We start from the raw sequence: 27,638 nt of genomic DNA on the forward strand, positions 1-27,638 counted from the left end.
TTCTTTACGTCAATCACAGTGATCTAATCGTTATCCGATGATCTATGCATAAGAGCTAAATTGACCGACCTTATTCAACTGAAAATGCCCAACGATAAGAAACGAATATCTTATACACAGTAGAGTCCAAAACTAAGGGACAAAATTTTAAAACCTAATATTTGTTAGAAATAACAACTGTGAAAAGCTGAAATTTTGACAACTGGTAGTAGTTATCATCCATAATAACATACTGAAATTTGAATCATTTGCAAAGGTTAGAAAAAGAATAACAATTATTTATTTTCAAAATAGGAACGTCCAAAAGTAAGGGACAAAATTGAGAAAAACAATGTAAACAACCAAAAAACAATAAAAATATGTGTACAATCAATATTTAGTAAATGAGCCCTTGCTTTCAATGACAGCTGCACATTTTCGACTACAAGAATGAATCAGTTTTTAACAATCCTCGATACTAATTTTAGACCATTCTTCTTGAAGTTTCATCCACAAATCCTCCGTGTTAGTGGGATTTCTTTCCATAACTTTCACTCCTAAGGTCTTCCCAAGACTTTTTATTGGATTTAAGTCAGGACTTTGCGGTGGCCAATCCACAATTTCAAAATCTTGCTCGCTAAGGTAAATCATTACCACCTTTGCCTTGTGACATGGGGCATTATCTTGCATAAAGGTAGCTCCCTCGAAACCTGAATTCAGGAGGCGTTGTACCTTGGCTAAAAAACATTCCAAATACCATGACGCTTCCACCTCCAAACTTGGCAGTTTTCTAAGTAGACTTTGCACTTAATCTTTCACCAATACGTCTCTTTACATTGTTTTTTTTTCCATCATTTCCAAATAAATTAAACTTTCTTTCATCACTGAAAAATACTTTTACCCAATTTTCATATGTCCAAATTACATACCTGTTTGCAAACTCTAATCTCTTATTCTTTGAACTAACAAGTGTTTTTTTTCCCCTGGGGTTCGATTAAACAGCTCTATTTCTTGCAGTCGTCTAGAAACAGTCTGTCTTGACACAGTAACACATGAGGTACTATTCATAACTCTTTTAATTTCTGTGCAAGACTTAAAACCGTCCTTTAATGACATACGCTATTATTCATCTTCTCTTACCAAACTTTTTGCGGGGTCTGCCGGTTTTAAAAGTACTAACTATTTTGCCAGTATCATTGTAGAATTTAACAACCCTGCCTACAACACCCTTGGAACGTTTCCCTTTCTCTGAAATCTCTCTAATGGTGTGCTTTTCCTTGTGTAACTTCACAATAGTTTGTCTTGCAGAGTAATCAAGTTTTTGGCGTTTCACCATGGTGCCGGCTGATGCAACGTTTACAAATGACTAAGTAAGACTTTAGAGGAAAGTTGAATATAGCATACTGTTCACATTGTTTTTCTCAATTTTGTCCCTTACTTTTGGACGTTCCTATTTTGAAAAAAAAAAAAAAATAATTGTTATAATTCTTTTTCTATCCTTTGCAAATGATTCAAATTTCAGTATGTTATTATGGATGATAACGACTACCAGTTGTCAAAATTTCAGCTTTTCACACTTGTTATTTCTAACAAATAATTAGGTTTTAAAATTTTGTCCCTTAGTTTTGGACGCTACTGTATAAATTCAGAAAGTGAGAGATTATATAATTATTTCCACAGCCAAATAATTATATCGTCTCTCACATTCTGAGAAATTCTGTTACGAACTGCTCACTTGGTTAGCAGTGTTGAATGGCGTCGTCCTAGTGAGTTTAAAATTCCTACTCGTGAGACATCGGCTTGGGTTATAGCTGCTTTGATGACCACATCTCTTGTTCAAAACGAAGTAGGTCCATTCCATAGTCGGATTTCGCTGTGGTTTGCTTGATTTGTGTAAGTTAATAGACTTTCTTGTGTGCAGGGCGTTTGCTCAGTTGGCGAAGTGCTTAACTCGCATGCAGGAGGCTCGGGTTTCGAATCCTGAGTTCGAATATGTCTAACTGATGAGCCCAAATGAGGGCGAAACTCGGGTCTTGGACTTCTGGCTTGTTGACTGTCATGGCTTTTGTGAACTGCGACGTTGTTTGGCTGTGGAAATAATTATATATATATATATATATATATATATATATATATACTCGGGTTTTTTTATTCAAAAGTAATGAACTAATGAATTCAACGAGGTTGTTAGATAGTGCTCAATAAAAAGAGCTGATAATACTTGTTTATTGTTATATAAACATGGTCACATCCTGCTGCTACAAATAGCCACTTGTTTCAATCAAACAACAGATATCATCAGGCAGCGACTTGACTATTCAAAAGTTCAATGAATAACCTATTCATTGAACTTTTGAATAGTCAAGTCGCTGCCTGATGATATCTGTTGTTTGATTGAAACAAGTGGCTATTTGTAGCAGCAGGATGTGACCATGTTTATATAACAATAAACAAGTATATATATATATATATATATATATATATATATATATATATATATATATATATTTATATAATGTTAATGTTTAAAAGTCCACGTATGCTTCTAGAATAGTAATTGTAAGGTTATGAGGGTTTTTGAAACATGAAAACGATGTTTTTTTTGTATTTAATATTTTATTTTTTATATTTTAAGTGGTCCTCTGCTCTTGTTTACAAAAAAAGTATCGAAATGAAATTACTCAGTTTAGAGGTTATATACATATATTTGTGTTACAGAAGATAAAAAAAAAAAAATTGGTACCGTCAGTTTCAAATCCAAAACAAAATTGATCAATCTTTTATCGCCTATGTCGGACTCTCTTCAGCCTCTGTTTATCGGATATACGTAGAGAGCGATTGCTTCTCTTTGTTTTGGATTTGAAATTAGTGGTACCTATGTTAAACTGATGATGATGATGATGATGATGATGATGATGATGATGATGATGATGATGATGGAATCCAACCGTCTTATACTTTCTCGCTATTTATCTGGATTTTATTTCTCTTCTCTATACTCTTTTCCCCCTCTCTCTCACTTTATCTTTCTTTTTTTTTCCTGTTTTTTTTTCTCTTTTCCCCTCCCTGTCTTGCCTCCCCTTCCTTTTTCCATGGCAGTTCTCTCTGAAAACTGAAATTGTTGATTTTGCTATGGAGACTAGAACTTCAATGAGTTTTGTTTCCTCAAAGAATGACTTCCTGTCTCTTTCCCACCACTTTTGCTATTGTGCACGGAGCAAATATACTGGGTCCGTAACCACTTGAGTAAAGAGCCCTTCTTGTAATAGAAAAATGATTCAAAAAGGGATAGCGAATAAATAGCTTTGAGAGAAAAGAAAATTATCCCATTGTGAATATTAAATGGATTATAAAGAGATTAGAAAGTGGATCTCGGGTTTACTTTCAGCAGCTGCGTAACTCTATTTCCTTATTTTGTCCTTTAGTCCTATCATTCCATGAACGATGTTTGTGACGAAGAGGGGAAAATTGACGTTTTTTAGGTCAGAATGTATTCCACCTAACGCGTATCACTGGCAAGTTTTAACCTTAAAGTATCATTTTTATTAGCTCCTGCATCGTGGCTTCATGCCTTGTCTGGAACGATTTCCTTAGAAAATGTAGTTATCCAAAGCAAGTATCAATCCAGTCATAAAACGCTTAAATTGTAAAGAATTGCAGGTAAAGAATGGTAGTTACACATTAGTTCCATCCTTTCGTAACTTTTTCCCATTCAAGATATCTTGTCACTTATATTTTCATGAACATCCTCATCTTAAGTCGTTGTCGTTGTCGTTGTCGTCATCGTCATCGTCATGATGATGATGATGACGATCATCATCATCATCATCATCGCCGTCGTCGTCATCATCATCATCATCGCCGTCGTCGTCATCATCATCATCATTATCATTATCATCATCATTATCGGCGTCGTCGTCATCATCATCATCATCATCATCATCATCATCATCATCATCATCATCATCAATATCATCATCACCATCACTGCTGTTATTGTCATTGTCATCATCATCATCATCATTATTATCGCCTTCATCGTCGTTATCATCATTATCATCATCGTCATCATCATCATCATCATCATCATCATCGCTGCTGTTGTCGTTGCCATCATCATCATCATCATAGTTGTCAGCGTCATCATCATCATCAGCATCAGCATCATCATCATCGCCGCTGTTGTCGTTGCCGTCGTCATCATCGTTGTCGTCATCATCATCGGCATCATCATCATCATCGCCGCTGTTGTCGTTGCCATCATCATTATCGTCTTCGGCGTCATCATCCTCAGTATCATCGATATCATCATCATCGTCATCATCATCATCATCATCATCATCGCCGCTGTTGTCGTTGCCGTCGTCATCATCGTCGTCGTCGTCATCATCATCATCATCATCATCATCATCATCATCATATCACCATCGTCATCGTCATCATCATCGTTGCTATTTCTTTTTCCAGATTCCGAACTGGCGTGAAAGATTTGGAAGTGATGGTTCAAAACTTAATCAATTCATCTTTTGAAACGATCACAACGGTGCAAGGTGGTGTCGAACTCATAGATGTCTTCATGCATTTCTCTAATCGAGAGGTAACAACGTGCGTTCTGTTATTTCCACACTTATAATGCTTATAAGTCTTAAAATGTAAAAATGTGCAATAGAAGTGAAACAAAAAAATCGGGTATAGTCAAGATTGTCTGCGCTTTTTGACTTCCGGTTTCTGCGGTCCATTTTACTGAATAATTAAACATGGTCAAGCAGACTAGAACGACATTCTTAACATAAGGAAGGGGGCTGCTTTCATGTTATCTGGGAGAAAAGTAATCATGAATTAAAAGGACCATATCTCGCTTGTCAACGTCATCCCATTTTTCTTATCAGCTTGACTATGTGTATAATTATCCAGACGGATGAACAGAAGAAACTGAAAGGCGAAAAGAGCAGAAAATCTTGATTATCATTAGGGCTGTGACAACAGCATATTCTTTTCATTGTTTAGACTCTCGAGTATATATCCGACACAGTTAGACACAGTTAATCAACCGAGAACCACATCACTCTACATAAAAACATATAAGATATCAATGGATATATACTTGAGAATTAAAACAAGGAAAAGAATATGCTGTTGTCATAGCCCTAATTATCACTGATCATTCATTCACTTTTAGTCTTGATGTAGCGATTCATTATTATAAAAAAGGTGTTTTTATTTATTGGATTCATTTGTATGTTTTTATCATTTCTTTTTTTTTTTTCTTTTTTTTTTTTTTCAATTTTTTAATATTTTGAACAGATTATACGTCGTGTTCTCGACAAAAAGACGCAGGTCATATTCCACATTTTGAACGAAGACCTGAACGCCGTCAAGAAGGAATTGTCCAAAAAATTCGGTTGCTGGACAGTAAGCCATCCGAAATTTTCCGGTACCGGATGTTGGATCTTTTCTCTTAAGAAACGGATCGAGCGTAACATGGTGGTAAGTCAATTAAAAGTCACTTTGTGTGTGAGTGTGCGTGTGTGTGAGTGTGTATGCGTGCGTGCGTATGTGTGTGTGCGTGTGCGTCGTGTGTATGTGTGTGTGCGTGCGTGTGTGTGTGTGTGCGTGCGTGTGTGTGAGTGTGTGCGTGCGTGTGTGTGTGCGTGTATGTGTATGTGTGCAGGTGTGTGTGCGCGTGCGTTAGTTTGTGCGTGTGTGTGTGCGTGCGTGCGTGCGTGCGTGTGTGTGTGCATGCGTGTATGTGTGTACGTGCGTGTGTCTGTGTCTGTGTCTGTGTGTGTGAGTTCCTTCCTCATGGGTTCCAAAACGGCTGAATCTATCTTTTGCAAATTTCACACAAAGGTAATTTATATTTTTGGCAGCGTTCTTATATATGTTTTGTACAGAAATTCATCCGATAAGTATCGAAAATCGAAATAATCCGATCTTAAAAATAGTCTTTCTTCTCTTAACAGGGGGGAATATTTTACGTTAAACCGGTGTAACGTTGACCGGTGTAACGTAAAATATTCTCCTGTAAAAATTCTTCTTCTTTATTTATAAGAGAAGAAGAGCAATTTTTCAGATCGTCAAGCCTAAATATCAGCTGACGTGATATTGTAAACAACCAGATGTAATTTGATGAACGACATTATTATTATTATTATTATTATTATTATTATTATTATTCATTTATTTATTTATTTATTTATTTATTTTGTGAATTAGTTCACCGGGCAAATTATTACTCGAGGATAGAGGATTGATTCTATAATAATACATATGCAATCTGCATAAATTAAAATATCATGTTTAAGCGTATTATACGACCGGGCAACGCCAGGTATCCCGCTAGTTTATATAAATATTTTTGCCTTCAGCAATGTGTGAAATTGCAGATTCATTTGGATTATTTGAATTATTCAGAGTACTGTTTTCATCTTGAGTGTTATTCATACAATGTCTCAGCCGATGTAACCTCCAACCTTCTTCAGGCCTGTATTTTCCGATTCTTCACATTTGTTACCGACAGTTTTTTAAAAACCCTAAAAACAATTATAATTTGTATAAAATCAAAATATTCTTAGAACATGTTTGAAATCCAAAACAACGTGTTTATTTATTTATTAAATGAATAATTTATTTCTGGATTTCGTTTCTGAATTTTTGAGTTATTGGTTATTCCGTATTATTTGGATTTGCATATTTGTTCTCATCTTAAGTTTGATTTTCACGGGTCCTTGGCGCAGTGGTTAGAGTACTTGGAAAAAACAATTGTAAAAGTGATATTCTCCTGAAGGTTGAAGGTTCAATTCTCAGTGCGGGCGACCGAAAAATACAACTACGAATTACTCAGGACCTCTATCCAGTCATAGCGGACGGAACAAAAACATACTATCCCCGTGAAATAAATAAAGGGTTCCGTTCGAAATTCCGTCTAAATTTCCGAGTTCGGCAGAAAAATTCGCGAGTTCGACAAGATACACCCGAAGAAGGTCGGAGGTTATGTGGGAACATGCCAACCGGATGCTAACGTCTCCAGCATAAGAGACAAAATAAAAAATCGTCGTTTGCACATGGCTCCACGCATCGCTTCCGTTTGGAAAAAGAAAAATAAGAAACCATAAAAAGAATTATGAACCATATTTGTAGGGGGCTACGATATATAAATACCCCAATCCCGTTACAAGAGAATAATGAAACGAATGAGGAATTGAAGGAAACAAAGGCTCAGTTAATGGATAAGATAAACGTGGTATATTTGCTATTGAAAGAAATGAATGTTTTAGTTATGATATGTCCGAGCGTATGTAACCAATGTTCGTTGCAGGACTGGTGTTGTAGCAAGAAAGGAAATGTGTTTTCATCTCAAGTTCGGGTCACTATTGTTTGTTCGCGCGTGGGAAGAGAAATAATTGTTGTAGGAAAATTGAGAATGATAGTCCAGCGTGTGTATGCATTGATACGGAATGAACTTGAGTAGGGTAGTATAATTAAACAAAGCGTACTTATCTTTTCAGACGACGGGGGTGGGAAGTGAGTGGCCGGTCGTGCTACTTCGGTGATATGTGTCAGGCTTTTAACTTGAGAGCGGCGACTACATTTATCAACCTAGCAGCGCGGCGTCTTTGCCTCCTGTGTTTTTCTTCTTTTTCTTCTTTGGTTTGTGTAAGATAGGCATTGTTAGAATTGAAGGCGTCTCGGCTCATAACGTGAGAGCGGAGTTGGCTTCAGTTCACTGGTGCCTTATTTCTTCTTCTTCTTCTTCTTCTTCTTCTTCTTCTTCTTCTTCTTCTTCTTCTTCTTCTTCTTCTTCTTCATCTCTTTAGGTCTGGTGGGAGAATGTCTGTGCGTTCACTGACGCAGCTGGGCGAATCTCTTTTTCTTTTCTTTTTCTTCTTCATTTCTTTAGGTCGGGTGGAAGACTGTCCGTGCGTTCACTGACACAGCTAGGCGAATCTCTCCTCCTTTTCTTTCTGGTCCCCTCGTTTTATAGTCGTAAACCGGCTGCCAGCGGCTGTGATAATTTAGGCCTTTATTTTCGGCGGGGAGCTCTTCCATTGGTTCATAATTCTTTTATGATTTCTTATTTTTCTTTTTCCAAACGGAAGCGATGCGTGGAGCCATGTGCAAACGACGATTTTTTATTTTGTCTCTTATGCTGGAGACGTTAGCATCCGGTTGGCATGTTCCCACACACATCGCCACCCGAAATAGCGGAGCTATTCCGAGAGTGCCCGTGAGGATTTTAGTGGATTGGTTGGTTGGTTGGTTGGTTGGTTGGTTGGTTGGTGGGTTGGTTCGTTGGTTGGTTGGTTGGTTGGTGGGTTGGTTCGTTGGTGGGTTGGTTCGTTGGTGGGTTGGTTCGTTGCTTGGTTGGGTTTGTTTGTTGGTTGGTTGGTTCGTTGGTTTGTTCGTTGGTTGGTGGGTTGGTTCGTTGGTTGGTTCACCATTTATGACTCAGAGGGTTTTTTTTTTATTCTTGGAGGTTGAGGAGTTTTTTTTTTTTTTTGGATAGTTTTATTTAGAAGAGGTAAAGTGTTCCTAGGATGTTTGTAGGTGTGTATGCATGCTTCGTTCAACCTCATCCATCTCATTTAAATAAAGGGGCGGGGTCACCATATTTGTAGGGGACTACGATATATAAATACCCCAATCCCGTTACAAGCGAATAATGAAACGAATGAGGAATTGAAGGAAACAAAGGCTCAGTTAATGGATAAGATAAACGTGGTTTATTTGCTATTGAAAGAAATGAATGTTTTAGTTATGATATGTCCGAGCGTATGTAACCAATGTTCGTTGCAGGACTGGTGTTGTAGCAAGAAAGGAAATGTGTTTTCATCTCAAGTTCGGGTCACTATTGTTTGTTCTCGCGTGGGAAGAGAAATAATTGTTGTAGGAAAATTGAGAATGATAGTCCAGCGTGTGTATGCATTGATACGGAATGAACTTGAGTAGGGTAGTATAATTAAACAAAGCGTACTTATCTTTTCAGACGACGGGGGTGGGAAGTGAGTGGCCGGTCGTGCTACTTCGGTGATATGTGTCAGGCTTTTAACTTGAGAGCGGCGACTACATTTATCAACCTAGCAGCGCGGCGTCTTTGCCTCCTGTGTTTTTCTTCTTTTTCTTCTTTGGTTTGTGTAAGATAGGCATTGTTAGAATTGAAGGCGTCTCGGCTCATAACGTGAGAGCGGAGTTGGCTTCAGTTCACTGGTGCCTTATTTCTTCTTCTTCTCCTTCTTCTCCTTCTTCTTCTTCTTCTTCTTCTTCTTCTTCTTCATCTCTTTAGGTCTGGTGGGAGAATGTCCGTGCGTTCACTGACGCAGCTGGGCGAATCTCTTTTTCTTTTCTTTTTCTTCTTCATTTCTTTAGGTCGGGTGGAAGACTGTCCGTGCGTTCACTGACACAGCTAGGCGAATCTCTCCTCCTTTTCTTTCTGGTCCCCTCGTTTTATAGTCGTAAACCGGCTGCCAGCGGCTGTGATAATTTAGGCCTTTATTTTCGGCGGGGAGCTCTGCCATTGGTTCATAATTCTTTTATGATTTCTTATTTTTCTTTTTCCAAACGGAAGCGATGCGTGGAGCCATGTGCAAACGACGATTTTTTATTTTGTCTCTTATGCTGGAGACGTTAGCATCCGGTTGGCATGTTCCCACAGTTACATCGACCGAAACGTTGTGAAAATCACACTCAAGATGAGAACAGTAGTCCGATGAATACAGATTATTTATTTTTAAATCTTGAGATATTTCGCCGTGAGAAAACGTCTTTATCAAACGTATATAGCCATTTAATGCACCTTTTTCTCCGTTTTTTTTTTCTTTTTATTCTTATTCCGTTTTTAGTTTTCTTTTATTCTTGTATTTAATAAACAAAGGAATTAGCTAAATTACATTCAAGTAAATTTTTGAAATGTAAAATATTTTTTTCATTGGCATGTTAAATTTATATAATTTAACGTAATTTTGCTGATCTATAATATTCTGATTGTCTCTTCCTTGGTTAGTCCGTACATTACGCTTCGAAAAAAAAGGCCAAATACAATTTTTAAAGCCCAAACTACTTAAAAAATGGCCAAATTCACGAGTTCTAATTTGAATTACTTCCCTTGCAAATTAATGGCATGATTTAAGGAAGATTTTCATTAATTTATTCTTTTCTATATAAACTAAACCGTAGATGTATACTTGCGTGTGTGTAAATATTTAAACGATAAACTCTAAAACTACTGGTCACATAACATTGAAATTAACAAAAAAAAATATTAATCATACACAGCGGATGGTTTATAGCGAATGAAATCTTTGTTTGGATGGATGAATACAGATATATATCGGCAAGTTGAAATGCAAAATGTTCATTTCAACTTGCGGACATATTTCTATTACTTTTGCGCACGTGCAAATTCAATCATAGCTTGAAGTGGTTTAATTTTAAACCTTTCTTATCTATCTGTCAATAGCTCAAACAGTAGGGAACGCAGCTGGGGCGCTAAATATTTTAATTTCAATTCTAGCTGATAGCATCCAAGTTATTTTTTTTTTAAATGCTTTTGAAATTAGTACTATATATTAGATACGATATTATATTCAATAGAGAATTTGTTCTGTAATAATAAATACGAAATCTTCATGAATTAAAATATATTTAATCGTATTTTATAACCGGGCATGGTAACGAAATTTTGGGTTCGTTACCAAAATCCGTTTTCCACGGTAACAAAAATGAACGAAAAAAAAGGGGGGGGGGAAAGCAGAAGAATTATATTATGTTTAACCATATTTGCTTAAATTAAAGAATGCTGCCTAAATGCATACAATATATGTATACATATATATTTATATAAATATAGAAATGTTAATGGTGGGACGATTCCAAAATTTTTCTTAATTCTGATACAATTACCAATTCTGTTGTAAATTCCCGATTCTGACACTTGTATCGACTCCAGTTCTGATTCTTTTAAAATTTCTTAACATTTAATTAAAGATTCGATGCTTTTTGAAAGTATTCAAATGACTGTACCCCTAACAGAATGTTGGGTTCGTTACCAAAATCCGTTTTCCATGGTAACAAAAATGAACGAAAAAAAAAAAGGGGGGGTGAAGCATATAAAGCAAATTTCTTGGAAATAGGAAACTAATAGAAATGAGCAAAAGAAATACAGACCCGAAATGTGTTTAAAATGATCCAAATTTATTAAAATAAAAAGTTATCAATTGCCTTTATTTCCCAAAGCTAGGGTTTTTAAAAACATCCTTAAGAAATATTTAAAAGAAATAAAAAATAATACAAAAAAGACGACAATTCTTACTTGTGAGAAAGGCTGAAAGAAAAAAACATATAAAAAACAGAAAACAGTTCTTTTGAGTCCTTGTTTAAATTCAGTCCTTCTTTTAACAAAATGTTCAGTCTTTCTACAAAATGTGTTTTTTTTTCTTTTCCGAAAGGAATCACAAACAAAGTCTCTTTGACCTTAAATAGGAGAAAGAGGTAAAATATTTTTCCTTCGTGAAAGCTCAGATACCTTTAAATTCAAGGAAAGAAACGAAAACAATAAAGCCGCTTTGGTAGGCTTTATGTGTACAAATATAATAATTCACAGGATAAATTCTGGTATTAATGGATTTTTTTTTTTTTGTGAAGGAAACTTCGGCTGAATAATCTTTCCTGGCGGTTACATGTACCGATAATCTGCTCGACTTGACGGCGAAATTAATTTCTGTTCTTTACAGAAAAGAAATTCTCGAAACACGGCCAGTTTCTTCTGTTAATTCGTTAGAGACTAATTATTTTTCAGTTGTAAAGCCTTTTGCCTTTTTAACTGAGACTAATTTTCCATTAGATAAAACCTTGTGCTTTTTAATAACTGAAACAAAATTACAATGAAACTTTAATAAGTCTTTTTCTAAAGGAGAAAGGAAAAAAAAACCGAGACGAATTTAATGTCAAATCTCGTTGACGGAGCACGAAATAAAACCTCCTCGACGCAGGCAAGTGATCTTCGAACTGATGAAAATAGGCCCTTTCTTTCCCCCTCCTTCCTCACCTCCTCTCCAGAGAGAGAGAGAGAGAGAGAGAGAGAGAGAGAGAGAGAGAGAGAGAGAGAAAGTAGCAGACTGCTGGAAGGGAATTATAACGATGATGATGATGATGATGATGATGATGATGATGATGATGATGATGATGAAATTGACCTGCGAACGACCGGTCAAAGAGTGCATTCCTTTCTCTAGATGTTGAGACGTTGAATGTGTGTATATAAAGAAGATAAATAAAAATTATTTCTTTATTAAAATTTCAACAATGGCTGGAAGACCCCCATTAGTAAATGAATAATTTATTTTAAAAAAAAAAATCATGTTGTTTTGGATGTAAAAAAAAATATTCCTGTAAATTGTTATTCAATCAAAGTTTCAAGTGTGAATTTCTTCATTTTTACAAAATATTTTGTTTGCAATATTTTTTTTTTCCTCAGATTTTAGACAAAGCACATTTTCTGCCGCAAACAATGCACGGCGACGAAGTCCGCAAGAATTATCAGCAACTTGTTCTCGTTCTGGACGAAGTTATCCGAAAATCCTTCCACGAATGGACAACATGTTTAGATATGGTAACCATTTAGTTCTTTTCTTTCTATTTTATTAAAAACTTAAAAAAAAAAAAAGAGAATTTTTTCCTGCCTTTTAGCAGAATTCGGCTTTATTTTTTAAAACCAGAAAAAATGGATTTCAACTGAAATCGATAGATTTTAATTTTACGCCTTTTGGTCGAAACTCACTTTTTTAAAAATGAAGACTTTTGTCAAATCGCTAGGGCCTTACCTCTTTATTTTTTCCATTGCTATTTGTTTGGATTTAATTTCGTTTTCCCTTTCTTCTTCCTTTTTCTTGAATAATGGCGAATACTATGAGAACCAGCCAGTGGCATTCGTCCTAGGTGGGTTGAACTGGCTCCCTCTGCATGAGGAAGTGTCAAGGTGTAACGTTGTCATTACTTTTAAAATGGACCTAAGTGTTGCATGTAGAGACTCACAAAGAAAAGGAAACTCTGGCATGAACTTTTTTAGGTGACAGAAAAGCAGTTATTATTTCGTCCAGTTTCACACGTAATTGTAGACCTGTGGCACAGTGGTTAGAGTACTTGGAAAAATTAATTGTAAAAAGTGATATTCTCCTGAAGGTTGAAGGTTCAATTCTCAGTGTGGGCAACCGAAAAATACAATTACAAATTACTTAGGACCGCTATCCAGTCATGGCTGACGGAACAAGAGCATGCTACCCTCGTGAAGTATATAAAGGGTTCCGCTCGAAATTCCGTCCAAATTCCCAAGTTCGATAGAAACATTCCTGATTTCGACGAGATACACCTGAAGAAGGTCGGAGGTTACATGTGAAAATCACACTCAAGATGAGAACAGTATTTCGATGAATCCTCATTTAAAAAATTCAGAAACGTCAGAATAAAAGTTATTTATTTCGTTCGGTTTCACATGCAATTCGATGACACAAAACAACGTACAACAGAAATTCGCCATTCTTTAGCTTTTTCAAATTTTAATGTCATCAAGTCTTTTAGTTACAATCCACTGTTGTGTTGCCGTAATCTTCTATAATTGTAAAGGGGAAAATCTGTTTAAATGTATGTATGTATGTATGTATGTATGTATGTATGTATGTATGTCTCGTAAAATTTTACGACAGAGGCGACGGATTTTCACAATATCGGCATCATTTTGAAGCTTGACCCTTCGGACAACAAATATCGAAAAATTGGCCCAAAACATTAATTCCTTCACCCTCAACTGGGCACTTTTCTACAAAGAGGGATAGCCAAAAATTGTTTCGCCATGACAATTTAGCCATACACGCATGCGCAAAAACTTTCTTTCTTGAATTAGTTTGAATATAAAAAACCGACCCAATTCCGCGCACGCGGTCATAGGCCAGTCGGTATGGTAGCAGCGTCGTTAGCTTAACATTGCACGTTCGAGCCGAGATGTCAAATATAATTTTTTTACGATTTTTTAAGTTTTAATATTGAAACAGGGTTATTTACGCCAATTTTTCGTTTGTTTTTTTATTTTTATTTTTTTATTTTTTATTTTTCCATCACGTTCGCTGTTTTTTTTTTCCGATTTTTTAAAAGAAGTTTTAACATCATTCGCTTATTCTTTATTTTGCATCAGGTTCGCTGTTTTTTTCTTATTTAACATCGTTTGCTTATTCTTTATTTGCCATTTTGTTTTTATTTAAACCCCCCCCACACACACACACACACCTCCCCACACACGGGAAACGCCGGGTACCCACTCTAGTTCTTTCTAAAAATCAATCGATCAACTTGCCATCAAGATGTCTGGAATTGCTCTGTCGCAGATCCACCGAGAGGCGATAGGAAAGGTAGAGTATGACGAACAGAGCAACGACGATCGCCATTTCTTATTTGGACATCAAGAGGTATCACAGCGATTACCATCCTTCAAATGCTTTGCCATATCATATACCTCGAACAAACAACAAACAACTGTTTCAGATTCCTGAACGATGACGTCAACCCTACTTTCCAATCGAAGAATCGAGATCATGAAACAACGAGAGAATATTTGTATTATTTTTAGTTATTCGGACAATTATTCTCATACTAGGTGTTATTGGCACAACGTTTCAGTCGTTGAAATCTACGACCTTCCTCGGGTGTGAAATCCAGTTAACTCTGCATTGCAAGAATTCGATTTGTAGGTTTCAAGGTGTGTCCGTAAATCACAAAAAAAGTTCAATCTTCAAGGGTCACTAATATGTTTTTAAGATTTTTCTATGACTCAATTTCACCGAATATCTTTGCTAATTGTCAATATCAGCGAAAATATTCTTGCAATCCAGAGCTAACCCCTCTTTTCCTTAATTGAGAAAAAAAACATGAATTCCATATTCCTCCTAGATGCATGTCTTAACGAAAACTGGGGGGGGGGGCATATCTCCCAGTGAATTCATGTGCCTCCAGATACCAACCTGGAAATTTATACGACTCGGCGGAGTACATACAGCGCCTAACCTTTCCAAATGGTCACCCATCTGGTATTGGAAACGTTGCTAAACTTCGGTGATCTGGCGCGAACCTGTGTCAACGTGATTGTGCTGTGTGTGCGTATATATATATATATATATATATATATATATATATATATATATATATATATATATATATATATATATATACTCGGGTTTTTTATATTCAAAAGTAATGGACTAATGAATTCAACGAGGTTGTTCGATAGTGCTCAATAAAAAGAGCTGATAATACTTTACGTTATTACTTTATTCATTGAACTCTTGAATAGTCAAGTCGCTGCCTGATGATATCTGTTGTTTGATTGAAACAAGTGGCTATTTGTAGCAGCGGGATGTGAGCATGTTTATATAACAATAAACAAGTATATATATATATATATATATATATATATATATATATATATATATATATATTATTTGTTTTTGTTTTTGCGATACGTTTTGAATGAATTCAATTATATATACTAAATTGCATTTTTACCTAAATGCGAGTTGGGAATAATTTTCCCTTTAACAGACTGTGATGACGACGAAACACGTGTCAGTGGATAATTAAAATTTAAAAATTATATATATATATATATATATATATATATATATATATATATATATATATATATATATATATATATATATATATTTCTTTTTTATGTTTTAGGAACCTTTCCAGTTGTTAGAAATTCCTTTGATCCGTAAGACTGTCGAAAACAATGCTCCAGTTCTTGATATCAACTTCGACAAGTAAGTCATGTTTTATCTCACGTTTTGAAATTCAATTGGTCAGCATTCGTCATGTCGCATTTCTATGTTTAAACATGGGTCGTTAAATCTCAAAGTAAATGGACACACATCATATCAGAATTGAAACATGCAAAAAAAAATAAAATAAATAAAATAAAAAATAAATAATACCCACTACTCAGCGGCTATTCATCCAGTCATACATACATATATATATTAAATATATATATATATATATATATATATATATATATATATATATATATATATATATATATATATATAAACAAATATATATATATATATATATAAAATAAATGAATATATATATATTTATAATATATATATATATATATATATATATATATATATATATTGCAATAGAAAAATGCGAGAATGAAAAGTAATATGGTTAAGCTTAAACATGGAAAAGTAAAGGGCTAGTTTTTAAAAATGGAAAAGAAAAGGACAAGATATTTTAGTAAAACAGTAACCCATCTAAGTACTGATCAGGCCCGACGTCGTTTAACTTACCGGAACGAAGGCGTTTTATTTTGTGTTTTTTTTTAAAATCAAAATCACGTGACACATGATGTATCAACTTGAATGGTTAGTTAAAAAATGCAAATGTTTGCCCATATTTTGCTGTGAAATTTGAATCCAAAAACAAAATATATCCTATTATAAATTTTCGTTGTGTGTGTGTGTGTGTGTGTGTGTGTGTGTGTGTGTGTGTGTGTGTGTGACGCGGTTTGTTTCAGCCTACAGGCAATCCACTCAGGCAAGTTAGGTACCGAAATGAAGCTTATGATCCAGCGAATGTTTTAGTGATATTTATGTCCATGTTTTGTGTATGCAAAAAATGCAAAAAAATAAATAAATAAATAAATAAATAAATAACGATTTACTAAACAAAGTTTTATTTACTGGATACTTTTCCGGTAATCACCGGAAGTTATTATCTCCCTTAGTAAGTTCGATTTACTCTGTGTGTGTGTGTGTGTGTGTGCGTGTGTGTGAGGGAGAGAGAGAGAGAGTGAGAGAGACAGACTGACAGACAGACAGGCAGGTAGGCAGAGACAGAGAAATAGAGACAGGCAGGTAGGCGATTCGAAATGAAGCTTATGACCCAGCGGATGTTTTAGTGATATTTATGTCCATGTTTGGTGTATGGAAATGCAAAAGAAAAAAAAAAGAAAAAAAAAAAAGAAATGCAAAAAAATAACGATTTACTAAACAACGTTTTATTTACTGGATATTTTCCGGTACAAGGACTCAAGTTTTCCCAGCTGGACAAACATGGGGGCTTGTAAAATAAAATGAACTTTTTTAATGGAAATCGCTCCAAATAAAGGAATGAAGCAACTTGAATAAAGGTGCTTAAAAATCTCTATATATAAAAGCGAAAATGTGTGTATGTTTATGTGTATGTATGTATGTTTGTGTGTCTGCTAAAAACTTTCGACTGACGGAACAAAAATTCACAAACTTGGTCTCGTATGAAAGCCCCACCTTCCGGACGACAAATATTGAAAAATTGGCCCAAAGTGACCATCAGAAGTGCGTCAACTGATCGATTTTCTGCAGGGGGCCCCCAAAAAAGTGACATTTTAATGTTAAACATCACATATTTTTAAATCGATTTATAACTGCCCCCAAAAATACGGCCGCCAACTCTTCTACATAAAGTATACACGCGGCCGTTTATTTTGGGTCAACTTGTATTTAAAACCCGCTGAGTCATGTCACGTGATCTTGACGTCAGCAACCTCTAATGGCGGTCTGAATTTACAATTTAAAAATGTTGTTATCGGTAAAAAAAAATTAATTAAAGCTAAACTATGAACTTCTACGCTATGGCAACGTTACCAAAGTTATTACCACATTCAAAATACTTAGACTCGATAGTTAAACGGAAAATAAAGCCAAGTCAAACATGTGAAGTAAAAAAAAAAAAAATACGCTTACAAAAAATATTAACGATCGAAGTTTTTTTTTAAATAAAAACAGCCAGACGCTATTTTCCAGTCTTTAGAGTAAGGCAGACGAAGTGTGTGTGTGTGTGTGTGTGAGAGAGAGAGAGAGAGAGAGAGAGAGAGTGAGAGAGAGAGTGAGAGAGAGATGTCTAGACAGATTCGACAGGGGGGAAGGTCAACAACACATGCGTCAGATGACGTCATGACGTCGTGACCTTATTTACTTTAAATAGTTGATAAACCGAACATACTTTAAAGACGTCGCTTTAGCTCAGGTAGTTAAGGCCGTGGTTCATTATCTAAACGTTTTTGGTTCGAATAGTGGTGTGAGATGTTTTTGTTTGTTTTTTTCGATTTTTTTAATTTAAATATTGAACCCTGTATTATTTAAGCCATTTTTCACGTAACGTTCGTTCATTTTTCTGTTTTAATCGTTCGTTTGCCTTACGTTATTTTTTTTGTGTTTTACCCCCCGCCCGCTTAATTAAAACATTGTTTTCTTTTCTTACTTCGCTTATAACAATGCTTACATCGTCGTTGTCGTAACGCTCAACGACTTTCAAACATCTTTTAATTCTGGCTGGCCGATTTAGTTTTCAAACTTCGCCTCAGGGGTTCGGCTTCGATCCTACCCCCCCCCCCCGGCTTCTTTTTTATTTAACACCACACACCCCTACAAACACCCGGGCAACGCCAGGTACCCATCGCTAGTAATAAATAAAAATGAAAAATAGGTGTGAGATTGATAGATTCTGATCCAGAAAACAGTAATTCTTCCCCCTTTGCCAGAAACATCGCTCATGGAATGTGAGGATTAAAGGACAAAATAAGCGAAACGATGGCTACGAGGCTGCCGAAAAGAAACGAAAGGCCCACTTTCTGCTTTCTTTTAATTATTAATAGCATTAAATGTCCAATTTACCGACTATTTGTAGAAGACTATATCATATTAATCATTTTTTGGTCTGCCGAAAAAGGAGAGATTGGACTTAGTAATTCACTCCGGTTCGTCCATTTGTTCGCACTTTCTTCAACAACCACTCCTTGGACTTTTTTTTTTTTTTTCTAATTTTGCACAAACATTAGTCACCGTGAAAGTTTTGCCAGGACGGGTTTTCCGAACTAACTATGGTTTCCCCTATAGGGGTAAAACTGCTCCAAAATCGTTCGTCTATTCGTTTGTTCGTACTTTTTTCAATAACCACACCTTGGTTTCTTTTTTTTTTTTTTTTTTAAATTTTGAACAAACATTAGTCATGGTGAAAATAAATTTTTGTCTGAACGGATTTTCCGAGATAACTGGTTGCTTGTATAGGGGTAAAACTGCTTCCAAATCGTTCGTCCGTTTGTTGTTCGCACTTTCCTCAATAACCATTCATTGGATTGTCTCTTTTTTTGGGGGGGGGGGAATTTTGCGCAAACATTAGTCATGGTGAAAGTAAATTTTTTGCCATAACGAATTTTCCGGGATAACTCTGGTTGCCACTATAAAGGTAAAACTGGCCCCAAATTGTTCGTCCGTTTGTTTATTTGCATTTTTCTCAATAACCACGTCTTGGATTTTTTTTTAATTTTGCTCAAACATTAGTCATGGTCAAAGTAAATTTTTTCACTCGTGGAGGGGGGGGGGCCGGATGCTCGGCTTGTTATTATTTCATTTCAATTCTTTTTCTTTTTTTTTTTTCAGGATGTTGTTGAAGATGTTCCAGGAAATCATCTATTGGGAACATCTTGGATTTGAAATTCCTCATTACGCCTCTCGAGTTTTCGCGAAGCAAAAAGAGTTACGTGAACACAGGGAACACATCCTTCTTGTCGTCAGAGACTACAACAGGTTCGTCGGTTTTGTTTGTTTACTAGATTTAAGCTACAATGGGAAAGATTTGCAGTTAGATTTCAGTTGCAGTAGATAATTAGTTGGTTGGTTGTTTTTGTTTTACGGTTATTTTTAAGGTTATTTAATGCTGAATCTAGTAATTTAATAGAATATATTTGTTTGTTTTTTTTCAAGTCAGTTTCTATTCAACCCATAGTTGGGACCCTAACAGGTACTACCACTCTGGGTCAGAGTGGACCTGGGAGCAATGGCAATTAAGGGGTGGCTCCACACTCCCCAAAGCCCGCAAGCTGGGGCCTCACCATCGGATATAGTTTAAGGTCATATCCAGGACTAAATAATTAGTACCGAAACATATTCTGTAAGGTCCATATAGATAAATATACTTATTCCCAACCTTGATCAGACTGGTATGATTTTTTTTAACATCCAAAAACGAGAAAGGCTCAATTGTTGGTGCTCCAATTTGAGAAGACCAGCTTCAGGTAAAGAAATGTTGACGAAAATGTGAATTACTTTAAGTTGACAGTTGGTGAAATTATTCATTTTTTTTAAATAAACAATGATACAAAAAAAAAACCTTAGAAATACCTTCGACTAATCCGACAAGCAGTAAAATTTCACCTCTTCATTGTAAAGTTTCCTGGATGCCGAAAAGCATTCCACTCTAATAGGTGCTTCTTCCCTCCCCCCGCACTTCTAGGCTTTGGAATTCCTTCCCTGTTTCCTGCTTCTCAGATTGTACTAACACGTAGACATTTAAATGTAATGGGAATAGACATCTTGTATTGTCGAATGTATGCCTAATTTATATAAGGTATACATGTTTCTGTAATCGATGCTCGTGCACCGTCTAGTGGTTAGAATTATAAGGACAGTTTTTTTTTTCTTTGTATATGGGGTGTCCATCTGTTACGTGTATATTTAATAGACTTTCTATGTCTATGTGGGGTTTTTCAAATGTTCACGACAATAACGAACGGGACAATAAACGGGCAGTCTTTAACAATAACGAATAACACCCTTGTCTGCTTGACACATACCTTATTCATAGTCTCTCTCTCTCTCTCTCTCTCTCTCTCTCTCTCTCTCTCTCTCTCTCTCTCTGGCAGTAAGCACCTGCAAATGAAGGCATTCTTTTTCTGAATGGAACACCCAAAACGCCGAGTTATCGTTTCCAAATCTTTATTTTTAAAATATTCCACACCTTGGAGTCTACATTTTCCTTAGTTAGTCTGTAGATGCTTCCATTGAACCACAGAGGCAACTCCTGTCCGCTCTAACCCAGTCTAGCTAGCTAACAACTCGTTTCGTCGACATTCCGTTCTAAACTAATTCCTAATTCTGATTTCTCCTGATTCAAGTGGCAATATGCCCCGTCTAACGCGAATAGAAAAAAAAATATCATAGCGATACATGGTTACTTAACAATGCAGCTATAGAAAAACTAAAAGATCGGGAGATCCTATTTATTAAAAAAAACAATACAATGTGATAACATACTACGAACATTAAATTAGCACATAGATAACTGAAGACGCAATGAAAAAATAAAAAAAATGATGTCGCTTTTGAGCTGTACGTGAAACTAAAATATACCTTCTTGGTCGTCTGGCTAGGATCCAAGGGTAGTATCTGTTCTGTCTAAAGATGGTACAATGATATTGTGAGATATGAACTGGAATAGATACATTGAGAGCATTGCCAAGGCTGCTGCAAGGAAGGTTGGCTCCCTCTACCGTGCTAGAAAACTACTTACGCCTGAAAGTATCCTGTATCTCTATAAGGCCACCATTCGCCCATGTATGGAGTACTGTTGTCACATCTGGACTCGTGCATCTGCTGCTTGTCTCTCGCTCCTGGACAGAGTTTAAAAGAGAGTCGCCAACCTGATAGGTCCTGAACTGTCATCTAGGTTTCAGCTTCTGTCCCATCGACGAGATGTTGCATCCCTCTGTCTGTTCTACAAATACTTTAATGGTGAATGTTCTGATGAACTGCAAACACTCGTCTAGCTGTAAACACTATCAATAATTCCCCCCACTCTTTATCTGTGCCTAAACCTAAACGTAGATTCCATGAACAAAGCTTTTTTATTAGAACTGCACGCCTGTGGAATTGTCTTCCGTTTTCCTGCTTTCCGGCTGACTACAATATGGTTGTCTTCAAGTCTAACGTAAATAAGTTCTTGATGAGCCGTTCCATATAAGTTATCAAATTTACCAAATTTTCATTACTAATTATTATTATATTGTCCAATTTCTACTGTACACTCTTTAACCCTTATCCTTCAGTGGCCTCTTGGCCTTGATAATGTGTTGATACCTATGAAAAAAAAAAAAGAAAAAGTCCAATGTGAACAAGTTCTAATTGAATCGTCCCCCTAAGTAATCCAAGTTACAAAATTCCCACTGTTTACTATGCTAAAATCACAATGACTAATGTATACCTATTAACCCTTATCCTCGAGTGGCCTCTGGGCCTTGATAAGTGGTGACACCCATGTAAAAAAAAAAAAAAAAAAAAAAACGTACCTCCTCGACGTAACTACCCCCGACAAACCCAACAAGCTAGTAAGTCTCATCCCTTTACAGTAGAGATCCCTAGGTGCAAGAAAGACGCTACATTAGCCAGGTTACATAACACATATCATACATTGGATCGTATTTTGCCTCAGCAACAGTTTACATAAAAGAAAAAGAAACACCTGGATCAGACAGCAAACTGGAGTAAATAACATCATCATCACCATAATATGAACGGCAAAATATAAATGGATTCATCTAGAATTTTCCAACACTATCATTGTCACACGTCACACAAGAATTAGGAGGGATTCTTAACAGCATTCACAGTTGGCCTTAAAATGAACACTAAAAGAAAAAAAACAAACAAAAAAAATCCAAAGATCATGTTCAACAGATATGCCACAAAAGCGCCAATCACATGAAAGATAAAAAATGTTGAAGTTGATAATTACGTCTACCTAAAAAAGGATGGTGAGAATGATGTCTGAATCAAGCAGCGAATTGTGTTTGGATGGACAGCCTTTACCAAAATATACATCATGGAAAGTAAAAAATTCCACTGTGAACATTAAACAGAAAATGTTCAATGAATATATCGTGTTCATTATTATTATCATTATTATTATTATTATTATTATTATTATTATTATTATTATTATTGGCTCACATGGAGCTTTCACACAAGTCAACAAACGATCTGATTGGAAACCTGTGGTGTTCTCTGGAAGCTGAGTGATAACAAGTCTCCCCAGACGTCCAGCTCTCTCCACCTCCTTCGATAGCATTTGCAAATGAATTTGCATCATCGCAACAGCCGCTTACCATTGATTTCTCGCTGGTAGTGGCCATTGGTTAATATTGGAATTTGAGTGGCACTCAGCCTCCCCAAGATCTCAGTTCTCTTTGCGCTTGTCCAGCCGAGGTCTGGTTGGCACTCGTCCCTCGGTCTCGGCCCTTTGGTATCATTTTTTGGGGGGAGGGGGGACGGTGATGAAACAATGGGGGGGATGCATGTTGGAGGGTGTAGAACTTGTAAATATGCAGTTTCGGTGTTCTTCATTCCCTGTAACGCTTATTTGTTATATTGTCTTGTATTATTCTCCGCATTCAAGGGTTTTCCTTAATATTTCAGTCGTTTTCATTATCGTTAGTCGTTATTATTATTATTATTATTTTTAACAAAAGAGTCACCACTTATCAAGACCTGAAGGCCATTCGAGGATAAGGTTTAATGAGTGTACGGTAGTCAATGGGACCAATACCGTTGTGGTCGTTAGTAGTGGAAATTTGGTAAATTGGATAACTTAAGGGGACGGCTCATCAAGAACTTCTTTGCATTGGACTTGAAGATGGGCATATTGTAGTCAGCTGGAAAGCAAGGAAACGGAAGAGCGTTTCACGGGCGTGCAGTTCTAAGAAAGAAACTTTGTTCATGGAATCTACGTTTAGGTTTAGGCACAGATAAAGTGTAAGGGAAATTATTGATAGTGGTTTCAGCTAGACAGGTGTTCTTCGTGAAAGTTTGCCAAGGAGGGACCACAGATTGGAGCTCAGACGAGCACTTGCCATGAAAATAACAATAAAGCAGAGACAGGCTAGCAATGTCTCTTTGGCGGGAAGGAGGTTGCAGGGAAGAGAAAAGGGCATCCCTTACTATGCTATGAAGTCTATTTTAAACTCTGTCAAGGCAGGATAAGGTATATAGCAGCCCTGCTTCTATCCTAGGACGTAGTTGGCTCTTAGCAAAACATGGCCACTTAATAGTGCAACGATAGAAAAGCTAAGCGTGGCACAATGCAAAATGGTATAAATTATGATTAGCATCAGTGTACGTGGAAGAAAAAGAAATACTTGGACCAAACAGCAAATTGGAGTAAATTACATCATTTTTTATATCATGATGCAAATATTTTAATCAGTCTATTATACTTAATCTTGAAATAACATTTTAATCATTTTTATTTTGTACTTTCATGCTTAAGTTTAAAATTGCATTTTTTTTTTTTTTTGGTCTGCCACACTTAACTTTGGAACAAAATTCTTCTATTTCTATCACAGGATCATCTTTTCGTTGAATGCAGATGAGCGTGGATTGTTCAAGGAACGCATCAAAGTCTTGGACAAAAAAATCCTCCCGGGTCTCACGAAACTGACCTGGTCTATGAAAGGAATCGCTGATCACTATATCAATGATTGTCGGTCAGCGGCAATCAAGATCCAATCCAAGGTTGATGACTATAAAAAGGCCAATTTGACGATTGCTAGTAACTGCGTGGAAATAAGCCAACTCGTTCTCGTGGAGATCGACCCGAGAAAAATCTACGAAGATCTGGAATTTGGAGAATATCAAGTAAGAGGAATTCTTTAAAAATTATATCTGTTAATGAAATTAAAAAGCAATGAATTATAATAAATTATTATTTAATTAAGAATATATATATTAATACTGTAGCACCTTTAACGTACTATGTACGTGTGTCACGGTTATAAATTATATTATAACTTATTCAATCGAAAGATCTTATCTATTGAAAAGGACAATAGAAAGTGATAACATGTTACAGACATTAAATTATTAGTATATAGATATAGATATAGTAGTTTAATGCTCGTAGTATATTATTACTAAGGATATGACAAGAGAATATTCTTTTTATTATTTAGACTCTCGAGTGTATATCAGTTAATATCTTATATGGTTTTAGATAGAGTGATGTAGTTCTCGATTGATTAACCGTGCCTAGCTGTGTTAGATATACACTCGAGAGCCGAAACAAAGATAAGAACATGCTCTTGTCATATCTCTAGTTATTACTTTCTATCTCTCGATCACCGAAGACGCACTGTAAAAAAAAAAAAAAAAAAAAAAAAAAACTGATGTCGCTTTTGGGTCGTACGTGAAACTAAAATATACCTACTTGGTTTTCTGGCTAGGATCCAAGAATAGTATCTGTTCTGTCGAAAGATGGTGGGGTTTCCGTTCGTGCCGGGCGTCCATACACTGGAAATATGTCACAGACTCCTATAAGGATATTGGAGATAAACCGTAACAACCAAATATATTCTGACACCACTTTAGCCAGATTACTTAGATAAATACTTTTACAGTTTTAACAAAAGAGCTACAATATTATCACAGGGTCTCCATTCACACTGAACGTTCACAGAATAACCAGCAGCAATATATTATATATAAAAGATGCCATTGTGGAATCTCCACAGGGCCCGCTAGTAATAGTAAGAATAGTATTAATAATCATTGATGCCCATGATAACGTCTTTCTTTCTGATTTTCTCTGAACATCTTTGGGACAAACTTCACGCAAATCTTCCGCATCTTCAGTTCCTCGCAAAGAATTGTGTGTACAATTTTCACATTAACATCAAACTATGCACTTATCGTCGACGGTTTTTTTATCCATGAAATTCTTTATTTGGCCAATCAACTCTGATGTTCTGACTTCCTTATTCTTTCCACACATCGCATCATCCCTCACAAAGCCCCTGTATTTCTTGAATCTCTTATGCCACTCAAAAAACTGATGCTCGATTCATGCAAGCTGGCCCAAAAGCAGTTCAAAGCATTCCATATATTTCTGTGGTATTCCCCCCCCCAAGTTTAAAGCAGAATTTTATTGCATATCGTTCTTCTAAAGTGTACCTCACGTCCAGATTGCATTTTTGAAATTCACCAGCTGTGACAATCAGGCTTTAGTAGGGTGTATTCAAATTCCTGCTGTAGCTGTTCATTTGAACCTGAAACCATAAAAATTGATCAGTCATTTTATAAGATGTATAGCAATAATATACTGAATTTTTAAGGGTCTAAAACAATTTTAAATGCCAGTACAAAAACGTCTGGAAACTCATTGAAGATACTTCATAGTTTGCTTGAATTATTTAATGTGTACATAAGAAGACATTTATAGAAGAAGTTTATAGAAGGCAGAACAATGCAAAAGTGTGACAGATAGATTAAAACTGACGTAATATTAGATATAATGGTGGAACCAGCTATGCAGTTTCACTTTTATTGATCCAATATATGAATATATAAAATACGCATTTAGTGCGCTTGAAAGCCAAATCACAACGTAATATTAGGAAAATAAACAAATATTTTACTTGGTTGAAATTTATAACATAAATATATTTCGGAACCACACTCACACACTTGACGTTATATACATATGTGTTTTTATACAATATTTATATGTAGGATATTTTTACTTGCATCAGGTGGTCATTCTGTGATGCTCAAACATACGCCTGACGAAGAAAAGATATTCCGAAATATAGCATCACGGACACAAATTCACCTATCATCATTTTTATTTTTTAATTATGGAATCGTTCGATCGTCAAAGACAAGATTTAAGCAAGCAAGCAAGGAAGGACGGACGGACGATCCACAGAGTTTTATAATCATATAGATAGTACCGATTTCAAAAGTTAAAAAAAAAAAAATGACTTGAGAGCCAGCAGCTAGAATCGAAACTAAAACATTCAGCACTCCAGCCGCATTTCCTACCGTTTGAGCTAACCCAATAGATAGATAAAAAAGATTTTAATTTTTATTTTTGCATAGGAGTCACCACTTATCAAGGCTCTGAGGCCACTCGAGGATAAGGGTTATTGAGTGTACAGTAATCAATAGGATAATATTGTATAATCGTTAGTAATGGAAATTTGGTAAACTGGATTACTTAAGGGGACGGTTCATCAAGAATTTGTTTATGTTGGACTTGAAGACAACCAAGTTGTAGTCACACCACTTCTAGCTAATGATTGAATTTGCGCATGATAAAACTAAATGAAAAGCCTGAAATCTTATTGAAGTCATTTCGTATATCTTCCTGATCGATTGCTTTTTATTTCATTGCAGAGATTCCACCAAGCGAGAACCGTCACACGATTATCAGCAATTCACAAAAGTATTCTAGAAATAATGGACATTCAATTTGAAACGTTTCGATTGGACGGTGCCGAGGTAATCCGAAAACAAACACTTCTTTTTTTTTTTAAATTTTATTTCAAATGATTTTTATAAACGAAAGTTGCCAGGAAATAAAATGGGTATAACAGCCTGATGTTCAGGCAGATGAGTTGTCTGTTTTTTAAAATGGAATCCCACATTTTTTTGAAATCCAGAACGAGCGGATCTCTGCTTAAATCGCTACACCCTTCTATGGATGTAAGTTTTTTAAGAGGGGAGAGGGGTCGCCCCCCCTCCTCGATTTTTTAGTCGCCTGACAAAGGAGGGATTGGACCTAGTAATTCATTCTTGTTCGTTCGTTTATTTGTCCCCACTTTTCTCAATAACCACGCTTCGATTTTTAAAAAGATTTTGCACAAACATTAGTCATGGTGAAAGTAAATTTTTGCCAGGACGGATTTTCCGGAATAACTTTGGTTGCCCTCGCCACCGAGGCCATTACAGCAAACTCGTTCGTCCGTTCATTTCTTCACACTTTTCTCAATAACCACTCCTTGAAATATTTTGAAATATTAT

The 27,638-nt window shown here is 35.9% G+C and overlaps 1 protein-coding gene across 1 annotated transcript in view; it reads left to right on the forward strand.

Moving 5' to 3' along the window:
* Nucleotides 1–27,638, forward strand: part of LOC145266366 (dynein axonemal heavy chain 2-like) — a 369,464-nt gene that overhangs the window by 69,853 nt on the left and 271,973 nt on the right. The window contains exons 11-17 of the mRNA XM_080121989.1: nt 4,447–4,576; nt 5,284–5,466; nt 12,452–12,586; nt 15,703–15,785; nt 19,449–19,595; nt 24,185–24,476; nt 27,012–27,116. Of these exons, the coding sequence (XP_079978115.1) occupies nt 4,447–4,576; nt 5,284–5,466; nt 12,452–12,586; nt 15,703–15,785; nt 19,449–19,595; nt 24,185–24,476; nt 27,012–27,116 (1,075 nt within the window). The remainder of the gene's footprint in view (nt 1–4,446; nt 4,577–5,283; nt 5,467–12,451; nt 12,587–15,702; nt 15,786–19,448; nt 19,596–24,184; nt 24,477–27,011; nt 27,117–27,638) is intronic.

Source organism: Euprymna scolopes, chromosome 41 (assembly GCF_053919585.1).
Source record: "Euprymna scolopes isolate OS-2025 chromosome 41, ASM5391958v1, whole genome shotgun sequence".
NCBI classification, from domain to species: Eukaryota; Metazoa; Mollusca; class Cephalopoda; order Sepiida; family Sepiolidae; genus Euprymna; species Euprymna scolopes.